The sequence below is a fragment of the Telopea speciosissima genome, chromosome 5, assembly GCF_018873765.1.
Source record: "Telopea speciosissima isolate NSW1024214 ecotype Mountain lineage chromosome 5, Tspe_v1, whole genome shotgun sequence".
NCBI lineage: Eukaryota > Viridiplantae > Streptophyta > Magnoliopsida > Proteales > Proteaceae > Telopea > Telopea speciosissima.
The window spans coordinates 63163720-63182917 of NC_057920.1; the positions used below are offsets into that span (position 1 = coordinate 63163720).

At 40.3% G+C, this 19198-nt stretch overlaps 1 protein-coding gene and 1 pseudogene across 1 annotated transcript in view; both read left to right on the forward strand.

Annotated features, from left to right (window-relative positions):
• LOC122663239 overlaps positions 1 to 3125 on the forward strand; it is a 31124-nt gene extending 27999 nt beyond the window's left edge. Inside the window, exon 8 of the mRNA XM_043858930.1 lies at positions 1926 to 3125. Within this exon, the coding sequence (XP_043714865.1) occupies positions 1926 to 3064 (1139 nt within the window). The 3' untranslated portion in view covers positions 3065 to 3125. The remainder of the gene's footprint in view (positions 1 to 1925) is intronic.
• A 14984-nt stretch (positions 3126 to 18109) lies between these two features.
• Positions 18110 to 19198, forward strand: part of LOC122663240 — a 122924-nt pseudogene continuing 121835 nt past the window's right edge.

Below are 19198 nucleotides of genomic sequence, written 5' to 3' on the forward strand. Positions count from 1 at the left end.
TGGCCGATCAAGAATGGTTCACCTTTTATTTATCTGATCTTTCGGCTCAGAGATTAAACATATTGAATTATCAGATAGTGTTTGACTGGGCAATTGGTAATCAGACATGTCAACAAGCAATAAATTCTCACGATTGTGGTCCAAATAGCTATTGCTCTAATTCAACCAGTGGCCGTGGCTATCGGTGTAATTGCAACAATGGTTTTGAAGGCAACCCTTATCTTCCTCAAGTAGGATGCCAAGGTAATTAATTAGCTTTTCTTTTTGAATTATAGGGTTTTTTCACTTCCCCCCCTCCCTCTCCCTTGACCGATCTGGCTCTCCTCCTGCAGTAGCGGGAGCTAGAGGGTCCCATCTAACGTAAACAAGGGTATGGTCATCTAGGGGGGGTTTTGGGTCCCACCTTTGAAATGATCAAAACCTCCTTTGTTTCGTTCTCTTTTCGTGGAAATAGCTAACAAATTTTCATCATTCTTGTGATGCGGTGGTGGATTTGATGATGTAGACATAGATGAATGTGAAAATGGACACAACAATTCCTGCCATCAGAATGCTAAATGCCATAATACGATTGGGAGTTATACCTGCTCTTGTCAAAAAGGCTATCATGGCGATGGTTGGAAAAATGGGACTGGCTGTAGTGAGTACCAAGGCAAGATTCCGTGGATAAAAACTATTTCAGGTAATTTTAATTTTTTAAATAATAAAATTGCTATATTCTTGTTTGGTTGTTTCGGTAAAATTCTGTACAGGAAAACTTTCAGCTAAAATTAGTATAATTACAAGTCAAGTCAATTCAAGTACGTCTATGCCTTAGGATTATACCAAAAATCAATGTTATCCGGATATTCTTTGGATCGTCTGATATCAACCGGATATCGGATCGGCATCGAGATTTGACTGTTCCGACTAGTTATTCTTGGATGATTCCTTAGACCGGTCAACTTGGTTGGATCGGTCGATCCAATCCGATACTTGTCATTTTTTTGGATTTTTTTATCGACATTTTGGGGATTTTGACCCTCTTGAATTTTTGCCCGATTCATACCAAATTTTTTGTATTTTATTGATATTTTGCCCGATCTAAACCTGATACAGTAAAACTTGGATTTTGGTCAATTTTGATCGATCCGGATCGGTATCTGCTATGACAGATACTGAGTTCGATACCTGGTTTATGAACCTTGGGCAGGTGGCAAGTAATCTCCAAGACTGATATTGGGGGGGGGGGGGCAATATTAGTAGAAATATTGTTCGAGCAAAACTCATTTTATTTATGGAGAAATGTTCTCTGCGTGGGACGCAAGGGCCACGCCCAGACACATGGGGGCGGAAATTATTGGCTCGCCTCCATGAATGGTTGTAATTGCACCCTAATGTGTCAGCGACTCAGCGCACATGCTCTCATTTAGGGATGTAAATGAATAGCCGAAATCCGTTTCCGTATTCGTGTTCGTATTCGTTTAACACTATCCGAATCCATCCGAAAGTTAAACAGATACGAATATGGATAGGCTATAGCTATCCGAAAAGCTATATTTACATGTAAATGGATAAAATATTCGATTCATATCCATGTCCGTATCCATTTAGCACTATCTGAATCCTGTCCAAAAGCTAATCGGATGCGGATGCAGATATAGCACTACGAGCCGAATCCGATCCGTTTACATCCCCACTCTCATTGACTGCCATGTGAGGCATGGTCCCTACGTCCAACATGAAGAACACTGCCCATTTATTTAAAATATAGGAGTTCAACATGAATTCATCCAAAGCCCAGCTCAAAATAGGCCATACACAACTAGCTATTGAAACAACCCACTCCCTACTAGCCTTGTGCACTTTAGCCAAAATTCTCAATGATAGAAATAATTTTGAGATTGAGAAAAAAATAACATGTCGAAAATCTGTTTTAAACGCAGGTGTTGGTGCAGGATTTATATTTGTACCTGTATGTTTTTGTTTTTCATATTGGGGAATTCAACGGAGAAGAATCATCAAACGTAGAGAAAGATTCTTTCAACAAAATGGAGGTTTGCTATTACAACAACAAATTGCTTCACGTAGGGGTGTCACAGATATTGCTGGGATTTTTACCGTAGAACAACTCGAGAAAGCAACCAACAACTTTGATGAGAGCCGGATACTTGGCCAAGGAGGTTATGGTACAGTTTTTAGAGGAATCTTATCAAATGGCAGAGTAGTGGCAATTAAGAAATCCAAAATAATGGATAAAGGCCAAATTATACAATTTATCAATGAGGTTGATATCCTTTCTCAAATCAACCATAGAAATGTGGTGAAGCTCTTGGGTTGTTGTTTAGAAACAGAGGTTCCATTGTTGGTTTACGAGTTCATCTCTAATGGAACCCTCTTCCAACATATCCATAACGAGAATCATGTAGTGTCTATTTCATGGCGAAACCGTTTAAGAATCGCCACTGAAACAGCTGGAGCATTGGGGTATTTGCACTCTGCTCATTCAATACCCATCCTCCATAGGGATGTCAAGTCTTCTAATATACTTCTAGATGATAATTACATGGCTAAAGTATCTGATTTTGGAGCTTCAAGACTGACTCCTTTGGATCAAGCTCAAGCCACAACATTAGTTCAAGGGACCTTAGGTTACTTGGACCCAGAATGCTTTTATACAGGTCGACTTATTGATAAGAGTGATGTTTATAGTTTCGGCATTGTCCTTGTCGAGCTTTTGACCAGGAAAAATCCAATTCGATCAGAAGGATCTGAGGAATGTGAAGGCCTTGCAATGCATTTTGTTTCTTCAATAAAAAATAACAATCTTTTTCAGATTCTCGACTACCAAGTAGTGAATGAGGGAAATAGAGAACAATTAGTGGCAGTTGCTGAACTTGCTAGAAGATGCCTGAAGGTTAAAGGAGAAGATAGGCCAACAATGAAAGAAGTTGCAATGGAGCTTGAGTCATTGAGGATGTTGTATGAGCACCCATGGATACAACATAAATACCAAGAAAGTGAAAGCTTTCTTGGTGAGTATCAACAAGTTCTACTGCCAATGGAACTCGTCAAGAGTATTTAGGGGATTCTATCATGCTAGCATCAAATATTGATTGTTGAATGTTCAACACTAGCAGATGATCTTTGCATGTATAACACAGTTCTATTTTAGTGTCTCGATCTGATTGAAGTAATCTAGACCTACATAGCTGTAAAACATTGTACAAATTTATGGGACTTCTTGGCATTAAATTCTTCTTATCATATATGTGTGTGGCATGAACTATTAGTGAGATTTACCTTCCACCCTAAAAAAATAATATAATAAAATAAATTAGTTGGCAATTACTAAACTTGAGCTTGCCCTCCACAAGAACTTGGCATGACATGGTGACCATACTTTTTTTTGGTTTATCCTACCCAAGGCCAATAGGCCATAAACTAAAAGCTAACACTACAACTACCGGGGGAGAGGGGTGCGTTTTTCAGCATAATATATATGCAATCCAGTAGAGTCGATTCTTTGACCTCCTGGGGGCATGCACTCAACTGGCAAACCACCGACCAACTAAGCCAACTTCAAAGAATTGAATTAATGAGATTTGAAACCATGCTACGATTTGAGTTTATTTCTCTATAGCTTTAGATTAGGTTTTGGATCTATCTTCTGTCTTTGAAGGTTCTATACTACTTGAATACTTGTCTAAACAACATAAGCATAGATATGGTTAAGATGATTAACTGTTTGAATTGCATATATCCCAACATAGATATGACGAATGGATGTTTTGAGAGTTAATGTAGGGTATATTTTGTGGAAAAAAATTTGTGCTACACTTATAGCAGGAATGTTCTTGCTACAAGGCTGGCAGCAACATTCCCAACCAGTTGGTACCCCTAGTCAGATAGGTTAACTAGAGACAAGTAGGTGTTTCACACGGTCGGCTTGATATTGGGTTATCATCATCAGTTGGATATATTATTGGATATGCCCACTCGACTGGGACATATTATTTTCTTCGAGTCCCATGGATATGGCTGCTGTACGTGAGGTTCTATTGGACAAGTGTGTGTCCATCAAACCTGGTTTAGTCCGGTTCAACCCGGTTCACCTTTGTATTGAACATTTATACATTTTAGTTTAATATTGTCACATGCGATATAAACTTTTTGAGCATTATGTGTCCGTAAGTTATACTTAAAATGGTAGTCACGACTAGGGTTTGGGTTGGGCACTCTTATTATATGGTCGTCGCATTGGATATGCCTAGACATGTGATGTCAGGGTACGAATGCGAGTGCTCACATGTTTGATGTGTGCATTGGCGAAGAATCTACTTTGTCGATTCCCTCATGCATTACTGCCAGATGTAGGAAGGGATAGACATGTGTCACCGACACCCTGCACTGAGGGAACCTTGTCACCGCAAAGTGTGATCGTATTCTTTGGTTCATCAATGACCGAGACTCAAGCGAGTCAAAGCCGGTGTTCGGGAATGCATGAACACTTTGTGAGTGAAGGAGTTATCCAACACGGTCACCTGCCCGATTGGGGAACACCAAGATAGAGACTGTCGTGCATGGTCGGATCGAACGGATCGATCGTTTGAAAATGGTTTTGCAAAATTTATTTTACATAAAATGATACATTATTTATAGTTATTTCAAATAAAGTGTTTTATCGAGTTTTGCGGGACCTGATCGGATGCACAGACGCTCTTATATGGACATGTACTATGGATTGGGGTTTGGCAGTACATGTGTACATACCCTAGATTCCATAATGATGGTGTTGATTAGTGGGGGGGTTGTATATGATAAATTGTTATCATATAGGGAGTTATTTGGAATTTGCTAATTTAATTGGCTCTTTATTTAATTAATGGATTTGGTGCTAATTATAATTATCCATTAATAATTAAATAAAGAATCTAATTAATACTTTTCCTATTAGATTCTGCTTCTTCACGTGTAGCACTTTGAGTTTAAACATAACGCTGATCGAGAGAGAGAGTCGACCCTCACTAGGGCTCTATTAAATCTATCTAGGATTTAATTAAACCCTATTATTATAAATAGGGGACCAAAAAACGTAAAAGAGGAAGCTCTCCACATTTTTGGAGCAGACACTCTCTCTCCCTCTTGTGATCTCTCTTCTTCTTCTTGCTTCTCTCACCTGTGTTTGAGAGTTAGGGTTTGTGAAACCCTAGATCTGTGCTGAGGAGTTTGAGGGCATCTGGGACTGGCATGTAGAACCTTGGTAGCACCATTGGAGGTTCAGATCTGTTTGCTTGGAGCGCTTGCTGGAGGAAGATCCACTATCTATTGGAGGAGCAACACTTGAGGCTCACCAGGTTAGCAGTTCTTCATTAATTCCTTCAGTTTATTGATTATTAATATTTATGGGATGCGAAAGAAACTTGAATCGACCTTTTCCGCTGTGCATTCGAGTTAGGGATGGATCCCCCTTGCCATGCGATGGACTAGGGATGAGTTTCTTCGTCCCTGCTGTGATAATAAATTTTATGGGACACATGAGGGAAGGAGGAACCCTAACAGGGATGCACCAGGGTTCCCATGGGCAACCATGGGAAGCCCTAAAAATTAAAATGGGGGACCCATGGGACACCATGGGCTAACCCAGGGCGTGCAAAACCCTAAGAATAAATATATTGGTCTCCTTAGGGAACCATGGTTTGATCCCTGGACCGTTGTTTGGCCAACAGTGTGGTATCAGAGCCACCTTTCCCACCCATGAATATTAGATAATTAATAGTTTAATATAATTATTATGAGTGGGATGCAAGTTGGCACTGGGTGGTTAGACTATGGTTGTTGTAACAACCTTCCCATGTGCACATGGGTAGTTACAAGGTTGTTAGTGTAACAACCTACCAATGTGATGATGGATTTGGTTTCTTTTATTTATTCCAATTATTGAAGCATGTATCCAATTAGGTTGTGATTACTAATTTTTAATTTTAAAAATTTTTAATCATATTCTATATGCGGGGGGGGGGGGGGGGAGCGCACGCTGCCAAGCCTCTATACACGCCCTCCCCCATGAACCTACCCTTGTGCGCATCCCCTTGAGGGCTGCTGCCTACAGGCTGCGGGCCTGCAGCCCAAGGCTGCTGTCCGTGGGCCTTGTGCATATGGGCTGCGCAGGGAGTGCCTGCAGCCTGTGCAAGTGGGCTGCATGCACCCCCCTTGTTTTCCCTCCAGTTTAACAATAAAAAATAAAAAATAAAAACAGATTTTTTAAAACAGAATTTTATTATTTTGTTTTGTTTTTTGGAGGATGATGATGGGTGAAGAGATTCCATTTTTACCCACTTGCAATTAAAATGCGATTTTAATTTTATGGGCTTGGATACATGTTATCACATGTGATGTGGTGGTTCAATAATTGAAAGAATCCATGTTTTAATTTTTGGTTTACTTGCTTTAATGCCCATGCATGAAATTATATTATGATGTGATTATGGGAATGACATTCTAATAAATGGATGGATTGTTTATGTATGTGATACATGGGGTTATGGGTGGATGTGATGCTTCTCTCTCTCTCTCTCTCCCCCTATCTTTTTTATAAACAAATGTACTTCACCCCATGGGCAGCCCAAATGGTGGGTAGGTTTCTCCATGCGGGGTTTCTTTATTATTATGGAAAGGAAAGTGTATAGAATTTTTTCTAAGTTTCCATTGTAATTTTAGAGGAGTTAGGACTCCCAGGGCATGTTGATGGTGATCCACATGTGGTGCTCAAAGCTTATGGAGATGCAAGTCATCTACTTTGAAGACGTAATCGGGCGGAGGAGATGATCGAGGCGTGGTATCCATGGCATGATAAATGCACCCAAAGTTATTAGTTTTATTTTTATTGGGAGGGTTCTTTAATTGCTTTTGATAAAAATGCCGCCATCCCATAATCACTTTTAATTAATGTTGATTAATTATGTTGTTTAAATCTATCCATGTATGTGAGAGTTAATTAATCCCTCTTTATTCACAATACATGTATGATATAGACTAGTCTTAATCGGTAGACATGTCCATGGCCTCCTATTGAAGATAAATGTAGAAAGTATGTGATATGACCCCGCATAAGCCAACAGGACATTGCCAGGACCTCTGTCACACATTTATCTATATTTACCTCTATCTAGATACGTTAGGGTATGGATAGTGAGAGGGCACTGCGACAGTGGGCCATCTTTCATGATTCCATGATTCTAACTAATGCAATAGGTAAGTACATGACTTGGGTATATGTCAGTCGACAGGATCTAGACATGACACCCAGGTGGCCAAAAATATTGGAAGCCCATGAGGCGGATAGCTTAGTCCACACTACCATGGTGTGTATAATGACTCCCGACAGAGTAAGTTATGCATGCAAGGGTTGTAGGTATCCAATTCATCTTTTGGGTTATGAGGGAAACCCAAATCATGAAAGACCATTGATGTGTGTGTGCTCAATTTATTATTTTCAATGGTCATTAATTAGCATGTGGTTATTTACTTGTGCACGTGTAGATTAATATGCGATGGCTGCCGTTAATTCCAATCTGTTAACACTCATTAGCGAATACAAACTTAATGGTACAAACTATGTCGATTGGTACCGGAACATTAAGTTGCTCCTGACTGCTGAAGGACTATACATAGTTCTAGATGAACAAGTTCCTCCTCAACCCGACCCGAACGATTTTGAGGCAAATGAAGAGATGCAAGAGTTCCTCATGAGGGATTCCAAGGCATCACTCTATATCCTAGGATCGTTGAAAAAGTCAGTTGTAGACTCAATCAAGGATATACGCACTGCTGGGGGTAAAATGGATAAGCTTGCTGAATTGTTTAACAGGCAGTTGACACACGCACATTCTGATGCAGTGAGTCAAACCCATAACTCTAAGATGTCCCAGGGGACTCCAGTGATGGATCATGTAATGAAAATGATCAACCTATTTGAAAACTGAAATCCATGGGGACTGATTTCAGCCTGTGATACAAGACTAATGTGATCTTAGCGTCACTCACTTCTGCCTACACACCTTTTAGGATGTCCTACAAGATGTCCGAGAAGGAGATGGAGCTCACTGAGCTTGCTAATGCACTGGTAGAGGCTGAAGCATCCTTGAAAAAGGACAAGGCTGAGGTCAATGCAACTGAGGCAAAGCCTTCTTCAAATGGGAAGAAGAAGAAAAAGGGAAGTAAAGGCAAGACCCTGAAAGCCAAGGGTGGGAAGTCTGGCAATAAAGGCAAAGGCAAGTGCTTCTATTGCAAGAAGGAGGGTCATTGGAAAAGAAACTGTCGTGCTTACCTGGCAACTTTGAAAGACAAGAAGCCGGATGAAATAGAGGCTGCTAAAGAAGGTACATGTGATGTTCACGTTCTTTATGAGTCTAATTTATCTTTTGAACCGACCAATTCTTGGTTGGTGGATAGTGGATCCACTGTTCACATTTGTAATGATTAGCAGGGGTTCAAGGAGACAAGGAACCTGGAAAGAAATGAAGTGTGTCTTCGGATGGGCACTAGAGCTGAGACCATGGCATTGGCTGTGGAAACTTTTATTTTAAATTTTAGTTCAGTTTAGTTTTAAAGGATTGCTATTATGCACCCTCTTTCAAGAGGAAGATAATTTCAGTTTCAAAACTAGTTTTGGACGGATATAGTTTTTCCTTTAATTCTAAATTGATTATTCGTTTTAATAATTCCTTTGTGGCATCCGGATATATGCAAAGTGGTTTGTATTTTCTAGATTGTCCTATTAGAACGAATGTTGTTTCAAATGTTGATTTGAAACGGAAACCAGCTTTAGTGAACTCAACATGTCTGTGACATCTAAGATTGGGTCACATAAATATGGACCGAATCAGTAGATTGGTGAGGGATGGGCCCTTAGAGAGTCTGAGGGTGAAACCATTCCCCACTTGTGAGTCATGCCTTCAGGGCAAAATGACCAAGAAACCCTTTAGCAATAAAGGTGCTAGAGCCACAGATCTGTTGGAGTTGATACACACTGACGTGTGTGGACCCATAAACATACAAGCAAGATATGGGTATGAGTACTTTATCACGTTCACCGATGATTACTCTAGATATGGTTACATATACTTGATGCGTAGGAAATCGGAAGCCTTTGATAAATTCAAAGAATTTCAAGCCGAGGTCGAAAGACAGCTCGATAAATGCATCAAGTCCTTACGATCAGATCGTGGAGGAGAGCATCTATCGGATGAATTTAAAGAACATCTCATATCCCAAGGGATAGTTAGTCAGCTAATTAATCCAGACATACCACAACAAAATGGTGTATCCAAACAACGCAATCGGACCCTATTGGATATGGTCAGGACGATGCTCACTTATAGTGAGCTTCCTCTTTCTTTTTGGGGGTATGCTTTAGAGACGGCGATATATATCTTGAATAGGGTTCCATCTAAGTCTGTAGCTAAGACACCCTTTGAGTTGTGGAAGGGGCGAAAGCCCAGTATTCAACACCTTAGGGTATGGGGTTGCATAGCACATGTGCGAAAGCAATGATGCACAAGTTGGAATCCAGACTTCGAGATGCTATTTCTTAGGCTACCCCAAAGGCATGATAGGCTATTATTTCTATGACCTAGTTGACCAAAAGGTCATTGTAAGTAAACATGTCACATTTTTTTAGGAAGAAATGATGACCCAGAGATCCGAACCAGTAGTCATAAAAGAGCTATCAGATGGCTAAAAAACATCACTTCCAGAAGTGAGACCAACTGACATACCCGCTGAAATACTAACACTTGAGGAACCTCGACGCAGTGGGAGGACTATTAGACCACCCACCAGGCTAACTCTTCTAACTGAAGAGGAAACTGTGGAAGAGTTCCACATGGTATCGATTGAATCGGATGATGATCCAATGACATACGTTGAGGCTCTAAAGGATGTTGATGCCACTAGGTGGCTGGGGGCAATACGCTCTGAAATTGATTCGATGCATTCCAACAAGGTCAGGACTCTAGTCTATCCACCACTTGGCGTCAAGCCAATTGGATGCAAATGGATCTTTAAGAGGAAGAAGGGCACAGATGGAAAGGTCGAAAGATTCAAAGCGAGATTGGTAGCAAAGGGCTATACCCAGAAAGAGGGTATAGACTATGAGAAAACCTTTTCACTAGTAGCGATGATGAAATCCATCAGGATTTTGTTGGCTATCACAGCACACTTTGATTATGAGATTTGGCAGATGGATGTGTAGACTGCATTTCTAAATGGGTTCCTTCAAGAGAAAATCTACATGGAATAGCCAGAGGGGTTCTCTTCCTTGGAGGAAGAAAGAAAGGTGTGCAAATTGTAGAGGTCCATTTATGGGCTGAAGCAGGCTTCCAGGAGCTGGAACATCAGGTTTGATCAATCAATCAAATCATTTGGTTTTGACCAAAACATGGATGAACCATGCGTTTACAAGAAGATCAGTGGGAGGGCAGTATGTTTTCTTGTTTTATACGTAGATGACATATTGCTGATTGGTAACAATGTAGGATTCCTTTCATCAGTAAAACAGTGGCTATCCACAACGTTTTCGATGAAAGACCTTGGTGAAGCTAGCTATATCCTTGGGATCAAACTCGTAAGAGATCGCCAGAAAAGGATGTTAGGCTTGTCACAAGCTACCTATATAGATAAAGTCCTGGCCAGATTTAGTATGGAGAACTCCAAGAGGGAAAGTATTCCCTTCAAACATGGAGTCAGTCTTTCCAGATCGCAATGTCCTCAGTCTCAGACAGACATTGAAGAGATGAAGAGGATTCCCTATGCCTCAGCAGTAGGGAGTCTTATATACGCCATGTTGTGTACGAGGCCAGATATTTGCTATGCAGTAGGCATGGTAAGTCGTTATCAATCTAACCCTGGACACGAGCATTGGAGTGCTGTCAAGAATATCCTCAAGTACTTGAGAAGGACTAAGGAATATTTCTTGGTTTTTGGATATGATCAGTTGTTAGTATTGGGATACACAGATTCGGATTTCCAAACTGACAAGGATGATAGAAAATCCACATCCGGGATGGTATATCTAATGGGTGGAGGTGCCATTGTGTGGCGGAGTGCGAAACAAAAGTCTACAGCCGATTCTACTACCGAAGCAGAATACCTTGCAGCTTGTGATGTAGCAAAAGAAGGTGTTTGGTTGAGGAAATTCCTATCAGATTTGGAGGTAGGCCCTGATCTTGTTAAGGGCCCTATTCCCCTGTTATGTGACAACAGAGGGGCCATTGCACAAGCTAAGGAGCCTAGGGCTCATCAGAGGAACAAGCACGTGCAACGGAAGTATCACCTCATCAGAGAGATTATCCAGCAGGGTGACGTGAGTATCTCCAAAGTGGACACAACTGAAAATGTGTCTGATGCCATAACAAAGGGTTTGTCACCAGGTGTGTTTGAGAAACACATGGAGGGCATGGGTTTAAAATGTATGGGGAATTGGTTTTGATGTACAAGTGGGAGATTGTTGGACAAGTGTGTGTCCATCAAACCCGGTTCGATCCGGTTCAACCCGGTTCACCTTTGTATTGAACATTTATACGTTTTAGTTTAATATTTTCACATGCGATATAAACTTTTTGAGCATTATGTGTCCGTAAGTTATACTTAAAATGGTAGTCACGACTAGGGTTTGGGCTGGGCACCCTTATCATATGGTGGTCGCATTGGGTATGCCTAGACATGTGATGTCAGGGTACGAATGCGAGTGCTCACATGTTTGATGTGTGCATTGGCGAAGAATCTACTTTGTTGATTCCCTCATGTATTACTGTCAGATGTAGGAAGGGATAGACATGTGTCACCGACACCTTGTACCTGAGGGAACCCTGTCACTGCAAAGTGTGATCGCATTCTTTGGTTCATCAATGACTGAGACTCAAGCGAGTCAAAGCCGGTGTTCTGGGAATGCATGAACACTTTGTGAGTGAAGGAGTTATCCAACACGGTCACCACTCCCCGATTGGGGAACACCAAGATAGAGACTGTCTGTGCATGGTCGGATCAGAATCTGGATCTAGTACCGTTTTGGAAATGGTTTTGTAAAATTTATTTTACATAAAATGATACATTATTTATAGTTATTTCAAATAAAGTGTTTTATCGAGTTTTGCGGGACCCGATCGGATGCACAGACGCTCTTATATGGACATGTACTATGGATTGGGGTTTGGCAGTACATGTGTACATGCCCTAGATTCCATAATGATGGTGTTGATTAGTGGGGGGGTTGTATATGATAAATTGTTATCATATAGGGAGTTATTTGGAATTTGCTAATTTAATTGGCTCTTTATTTAATTAATGGATTTGGTGCTAATTGTAATTATCCATTAATAATTAAATAAAGAATCTAATTAATACTTTCCCTATTAGATTCTGCTTCTTCACCTGTGTAGACTGAGAGAGAGAGAGAGAGAGAGTCAGACTCTCACTAGGGCTCTATTAAATCTATCTAGGATTTAATTAAACCCTATTATTATAAATAGGGGACCAAAAAATGCAAAAGAGGAAGCTCTCCACGTTTTTGGAGCAGACACTCTCTCTCCTACGTTTTTGATTTCTCTCTCTCCCTCTTGTGATCTCTCTTCTTCTTCTTGCTTCTCTCACCTGTGTTTGAGAGTTAGGATTTGTGAAACCCTAGATCTGTGCTGAGGAGTTTGAGGGCATTTGGGACTGGCGTGTAGAACCTTGGTAGCACCATTGGAGGTTCAGATCTGTTTGCTTGGAGCACTCGCTGGAGGAGGAACCACTGTCTATTGGAGGAGCAACACTTGAGGTTCACCAGGTTAGTAGTTCTTCATTAATTCCTTCAGTTTATTGATTATTAATATTTATGGGATGCGAAACAAACTCGAATCGACCTTTTCCGCTGTGCATTCGAGTTAGGGATGGATCCCCCTTGCCATGTGATGGACTAGGGATGAGTTTCTTCGTCCCTATTGTGATAATAAATTTTATGGGACACATGAGGGAAGGAGACACCCTAACAGGGATGCACTAGGGTTCCCATGGGCGACCATGGGAAGCCCTAAAAATTAAAATGGGGCACCCATGGGACACCATGGGCTAACCCAGAGGTGCAAAACCCTAAGAATAAATATCTTGGTCTCCCTAGGGAACCATGGTTTGATCTCTGGACCGTTGTTTGGCCAACAGGTTCTTGATATATCATTAACGAAAGCCCAAGTTATAGTGGATGGTGGATATTCTCATGATATTGTACATCGCTCCTTATTTGAATAAAACTATACAATAGGTTAAGTATGAAATGAACCAATCATCATTCACGTGGTCAAACAGCAACATGTTCACAGCCATCGGATGCAACATCGTGGCATACATTCGTCTCTGTGCGATACCGTGCCACTTGAAGTGACAGAGGAGTCTTGTTATGGAATTGGTTGTTGCCAGACCTCAATTTTGTTAGGTACTTGATCAATACGCTAAAAGCTCCAGAGCTAATAAAACGGGTTAAATCAAGTCCTTTAACCTATCCTATACTAAGCTGGTGCAATCTAACGCCTATACACTAGAATGGACCACATTAGACACATAACAAATTCCTTCATAATGATACCACTAGATTTGTTGATACGAGTAATCCAGCTGAATCCTTATGAAATGACATTGTTTCCATGGCAACCCTTATCTGTGAAGGTAATAAGCTTATCTTTACTGAGTTATGTATTTATCGGATCCAGCTCCTTGAATACTTAGGAGCATCTCATGGCGCTGGGCTGCTGGGTATGCAGGGATGTGTGCCTGGTGCACATTGTGATGCGCCCAGTAACCCAAATGACAAAAGTGTTAGATTGCTTGAAATGCTTAATTATATTATTATTTTAGTTTTGATTTTTTTATTTTTTGGCCAAAGATTTCATACACAGCCGTACAAGCATGCACGGTCATGTCCCCTCTCACAAGGAGTTACAAAAGTCATAAAACCTCACTCCTATTTTAATGCCTTGAAATTCTCACCATCTCACGTGCATGGCTTACACAGCCGAGTATGAAAACTGTCCCATTTCTTTTTTAATTTTTTTTAATGTTTGAGTTTAGTGTTGGTGTTGTCCAAAATCCTCTCGCCATGAAAGTTAAAATTGGGGCATTACATGAGCCAGGCGCTTGTGCCAAATTGAAATAAAAAATGGGCCAAACATTAATCTTTCACGCCTCAATCCTTGCCAGCCCCATGTGAACCATCATAATTGTTTCTTTTTTGAGCCACTCGAATATCAAATATCCGATTAAATTTAAAAGGAGAGGGTTCTCTACCTGGTAGCATGTTCCCTATGCTAGTGTGGGACGGGGGGCGCAGGAACATCAAGAGGGTGGAATTTTAACATTTTATGAAGGATGCATCAATCATTTTGCCTTAGACTGTATTTAGGCGTCAAAACCACCATACAAGGCAACATTCTTTTTCCCAAATTTAAAAATACAAAAAGAACATAATAAACTTACATAAAATAAAAAAAATATATATAATTTGGTAAGTTAGGAAAAAAAAAACACTAATTCTATGTAAATTAAAAAATTATATAACACAAAATACCTTCAATTACTTATCTTTGAAAATGACTTCTAAAACTTTATTCATATAATGTGACACATCTAATTTATATATACTTATACTAACACGAAAGATAATTCTACCAAAAAACAAAAAAAAAAAAAAAAACATGAAAGATAATCTCATTTTATAATAAGTGGGTTAAATATGTTATTTAGTCCATCGCATTTTACGATATTTGAGGGGCACTATTACTTTGGGTTTGTTCTTTGGCCGTGGTTCTTTTGTTTCACTAACGGCCTATTTCGATTTTGACTGGGCTGACAGCCCAGATGATCAGCGGTCAAACACTGGTTTTTGCATTTTTCTTGACGCCCATCTTGTTTCATGGTGTTCTCGGAAACAACACACGATGTCTCCGAAGTCAACTATATAACCCTAAAAAAATGAATAAAAAAACCAAATTGATTGAATTTTCTATTCACAAATTAATTGTGCCTGGGGTGGGATTGGTAAAAGTCTCCAACGTGAAAAATACTCTCATTTTTGCGGAAAATAAAAAAAAAAAAAAAAAAAAAACTGGAATCCGCCATTTTGGACTGTGTCAAAGTTATAATCTAGAAAGGGTTTTAAACATTCAAAGGTTGTGGAATTTTCAGAAGACGTGTTAGAAAGAAAACACAAAGAGAGAGCGAGAGAGAGAGACGATCCATAAAAACTCAAACTGGTCATTATTAGCATCTAGCAGCAGCAGCCTTACTGCCATGGTTTCCACCAAGTTGATCTTCTCAGTCGTAATTGCTGTGCTCACAATAATGGCGAGTGTTTCTCACCTTGTAAATGGAAGCTCAATTACGGTATGGAGTGGTCCAGGTTGCAACAACCATGCTGAGAGATATAGTGTGTGTGGATGCTCGGAGATACACCAGAACGCAGGTTATGAATTCACCTACGCTGGACAAGCTGCTGTTATGTACAACCAGCCCGGTTGCAGTTTGGAAAAACATTTCATATTTAACGGCAGTGCCCGGTCTTGCACCCCTGTTGGGTGGAAGAGTATCTTCATCCAGTGCTAGAAGATCGGAGAATTTCAAGGCCAAGCCCAATTGCATGCCCTATTCATACTACATGTGGCTATATTGGATCATTGGATTAAGGAGGATTTTTATATTAAAGTGGATATCAATAAGGCTTCGTCTATCGTTACTACTATAGTACCAGTGGTTTGTTCATCTCTCAAGGATATTTTTTTCATGTATGTTTTTGTCTATTTATGCTACCAATCACTTAGTCTGGAAGGCCATGTCGATGACATGCGAGATACTTTGGCCATGATCCATTCCATGGCTTTGATTCTTTGTAAAATCCAAACCTTGTATTGCTTGATCATGTTGTTTATTTGAATAGAACTATTTCTTAACAAAAAAAAAAAAAAATTTTATAATAGAATTAGTAATTGTTAAAACAAACACTGAAAAACACAAATTAAACAAAAACAAAGCAAATAAAGATGACACAAATTTAACTTGGTTCACACACCAATATGATGTGCTACGTCTATGGGTGAAGCTGAAGATGATAAACTATGTAATAATAGAAGAAGATATAATGTAGACATCTCTCAAGAACACGGTACCCCGAGACCGGCAGTAAGAACTCTCACCCAAAATTTTAGCTCGAAAATCCCTCTTTTCATGTCTTTTCGCTTGTTTACAAAACTAGACATTAAAGCATAAATACTCCTCCAAACGGGTCGATCCATTGGGTCGGGTTGTTGAGCTTGAGCCCTCCACTACCATCACATAACTCAAAAAAAATCTCATTCGGATCACCACCAAAAAAATGTCAGAGCGGATTAATCTACGAAACAGGTACAAGAATTCAAGACACATATAATAGTAAGTGCTTGTACCTTGGGGAATTGGGCCGAACAAGGAACTGGAAGAGATAAAGATCCATATACGACTTGTAGGGATGTCTTTTTGGCACTACCATGAAATTCAAGAGAGTTGATCTCTTGACCTCCTGAGGGGATATGCACTCAATTTACAAGCCACCAACCAAACGAGCTAACAGTTGTTTGCGGTGGTAGATAATGAGTTAGGGAAGTTTGGTGGAATCCGGGTCAGCTCCGGTCCTGTACGAGCATCTCTATTTTCTTGTGGACCTTCCATGGCATGTGTCAATGGAATTGCCGTGTCCGTTTACTTCATTGGAATGGGCAAATTTGTCACCTACATGAGAGAGAGAGAGAGAGAGAGAGAGAGAGAGAGAGAGATTCTTCCATGAGCATATTGTATTGATAGGGCTGGATCAAATTAAAACATAAGCGTAGCCATGGTTCTGAACCGTCAGATATTGCTTAATATTTTTTCATGTATCTAATTATCTATTGGGTTTTCAAAAAAAAATAAAATTATCTATTGAATAAAAATATTTACAATTATAAGGTTGAACTAAAATTTTTAACCCAAAGAAAAGTAATAGTCAATTGAGTATGAAAGAAACTAATACCTAATAACAGGACAAGTTAGGACCAACCAGGGCCTAATAAATTTGAATCCGAATCAGCTACCCAGGGGATGGGTGGGGACAAATTTGACCCCTCCATGGGGTGTGGGTCCCACACCCTAAAGGCAGACCCCACACCCCCATGGAAGGTTCAAATCTGTCCCCACCCGTTCCCATGTGGGTAGTAGATCTGAACTCAATAAATTTGACCAATCCAATGAAGTCTACTTGCAGCGTAGTGGGGTCCGTTATAGATACGACCTTTAGATGTGTCTTTTTGGAATTTGGATCGTCTATGGTGCATGCAGTTGCCCATCCTGTCTATTCTGTGTAGACACAAGGCCGCATGCAAAAACCGTCTTACCCCTGCTCGAGTGGGGGTAAAGCGGTCTTTGTATACGATCCTATATCTGTGCATCGCAGGTAGGACAGGCAGCTACGCCGTAGACGATCTGCATCCATCTTTTCGGGCACAATATGCAATTCACAAGAATTAGGGAAGCCACCAACCAAACGAACAGGCGATTGTTTGCGGTGGTTGGTGCGGTGGTGGTAGATAATGAGGTAGGAAAGTTTGGCTGGGTCCTGGTCAGCTCCGGTCCTATTTTCTTGGGAACCTTCCACGGCATGGTCATTTTTGGTGGACCTTCTATGGCATGCATCACTATGGTGGATCCGTGTCCATCTACTTCATTGAAACGTCAAATTTGTCACCCACAGAGAGAGAGACATTATTCCTGAGCATATTATATTGATAGACTTAGATCAAATAATTTTGGTGGACCTTCTATGGCATGCATCACTATGGTGGAGCCGTGTCCATCTACTTCATTGAAACGGTCAAATTTGTCACCTACAAGAGAGAAAGAGAGACATTATTCCTTGAGCATATTATATTGATAGACTTAGATCAAATAAAAATGATAATCACACAGGAGTCAACGATGACGTTAATTTCCTGTAAAATATAAAAGAAACAACAATATACAAAAGAAGAAGAGAGGTGCTTGATACCGTCCACCGGAGCCCGAATGTGCAAAGGAGAAGTTCCTCCACCATGATTATGAATCTTCGTATCCTGCTTAATCTTTTTTTATTAGTTGCAATAGCCATGGCGGTTCCACCACTAGCTCTGCCGGGTTGCGACGACAAATGCGGAGATGTGGTCATACCCTACCCATTTGGCTTCAACCAAAGTTGCTTCATGGATCCTGATTATCAAATTACATGTGATGCCCGGAATGGCACCCTCAAACCCTACTATTCGAATTTCACGGAGGTTCTTGAAATATCATTATTGGAATCCCAATTCAAATTGGGGGATTTATATACTTCTACTGAATGCTTCAATGCTTCAGGAGGGACCACAAAAGCTATTTATTTCGGGTATAGTGTGGCAGACTTACCATTCACCTTCTCAGCCAGCCGGAATAAGCTGATAGGCATCGGTTGTGATACTCTTGCTTACTTAGATTCAAATTTCGGTGGGAATAACGTAAATTTTACTAGTGGGTGTATATCACTGTGCGATAATGTGAATGGTGTGAGCAACGGGTCTTGCTCTGGAATGGGTTGTTGCCAGACCTCAATCCCTTTGGGCCTAAAAAATTTCGTAGTGACTCTTCAGAGTCAAAAAAATCACAGTCAGATTTGGAATTTCAATCCTTGCAGCTTTGCTTTCTTGGGCGATTATGAATCTTTCACCTTTAGTTCATCATATCTTTCGGGCAATACATTTGACAGATCAAGGATTCCAATTGTATTGGACTGGGCAATTGGGAATAAGACATGTGCAGAAGCAGAACCTAATACGACTTGTGGTCCAAATAGCTATTGCTCTAATTCAACCAATGGCCCTGGCTATGTGTGTAACTGCAAGAATGGTTTTGAAGGCAACCCTTATCTCGCTCAAGTAGGATGTCAAGGTAAATTATCTTATCTTTTCTGATTTATACATATGGCGTTTAATTTGTAGAGGGTGGGCTTTGCGGCAACGGTAAGGTTGCTCCATTGTGATCAATTTGTCACGAGTTTAGAAACAACCTCTCTACGAAAGCCAAGGGTAAGGCTGCGTACGCCCACCCCCCAAAAAAAAAGTGTTTCATGGCTTGAAATGTTCAATTATATTATTTCTTGTGTGTTTGTCAATTG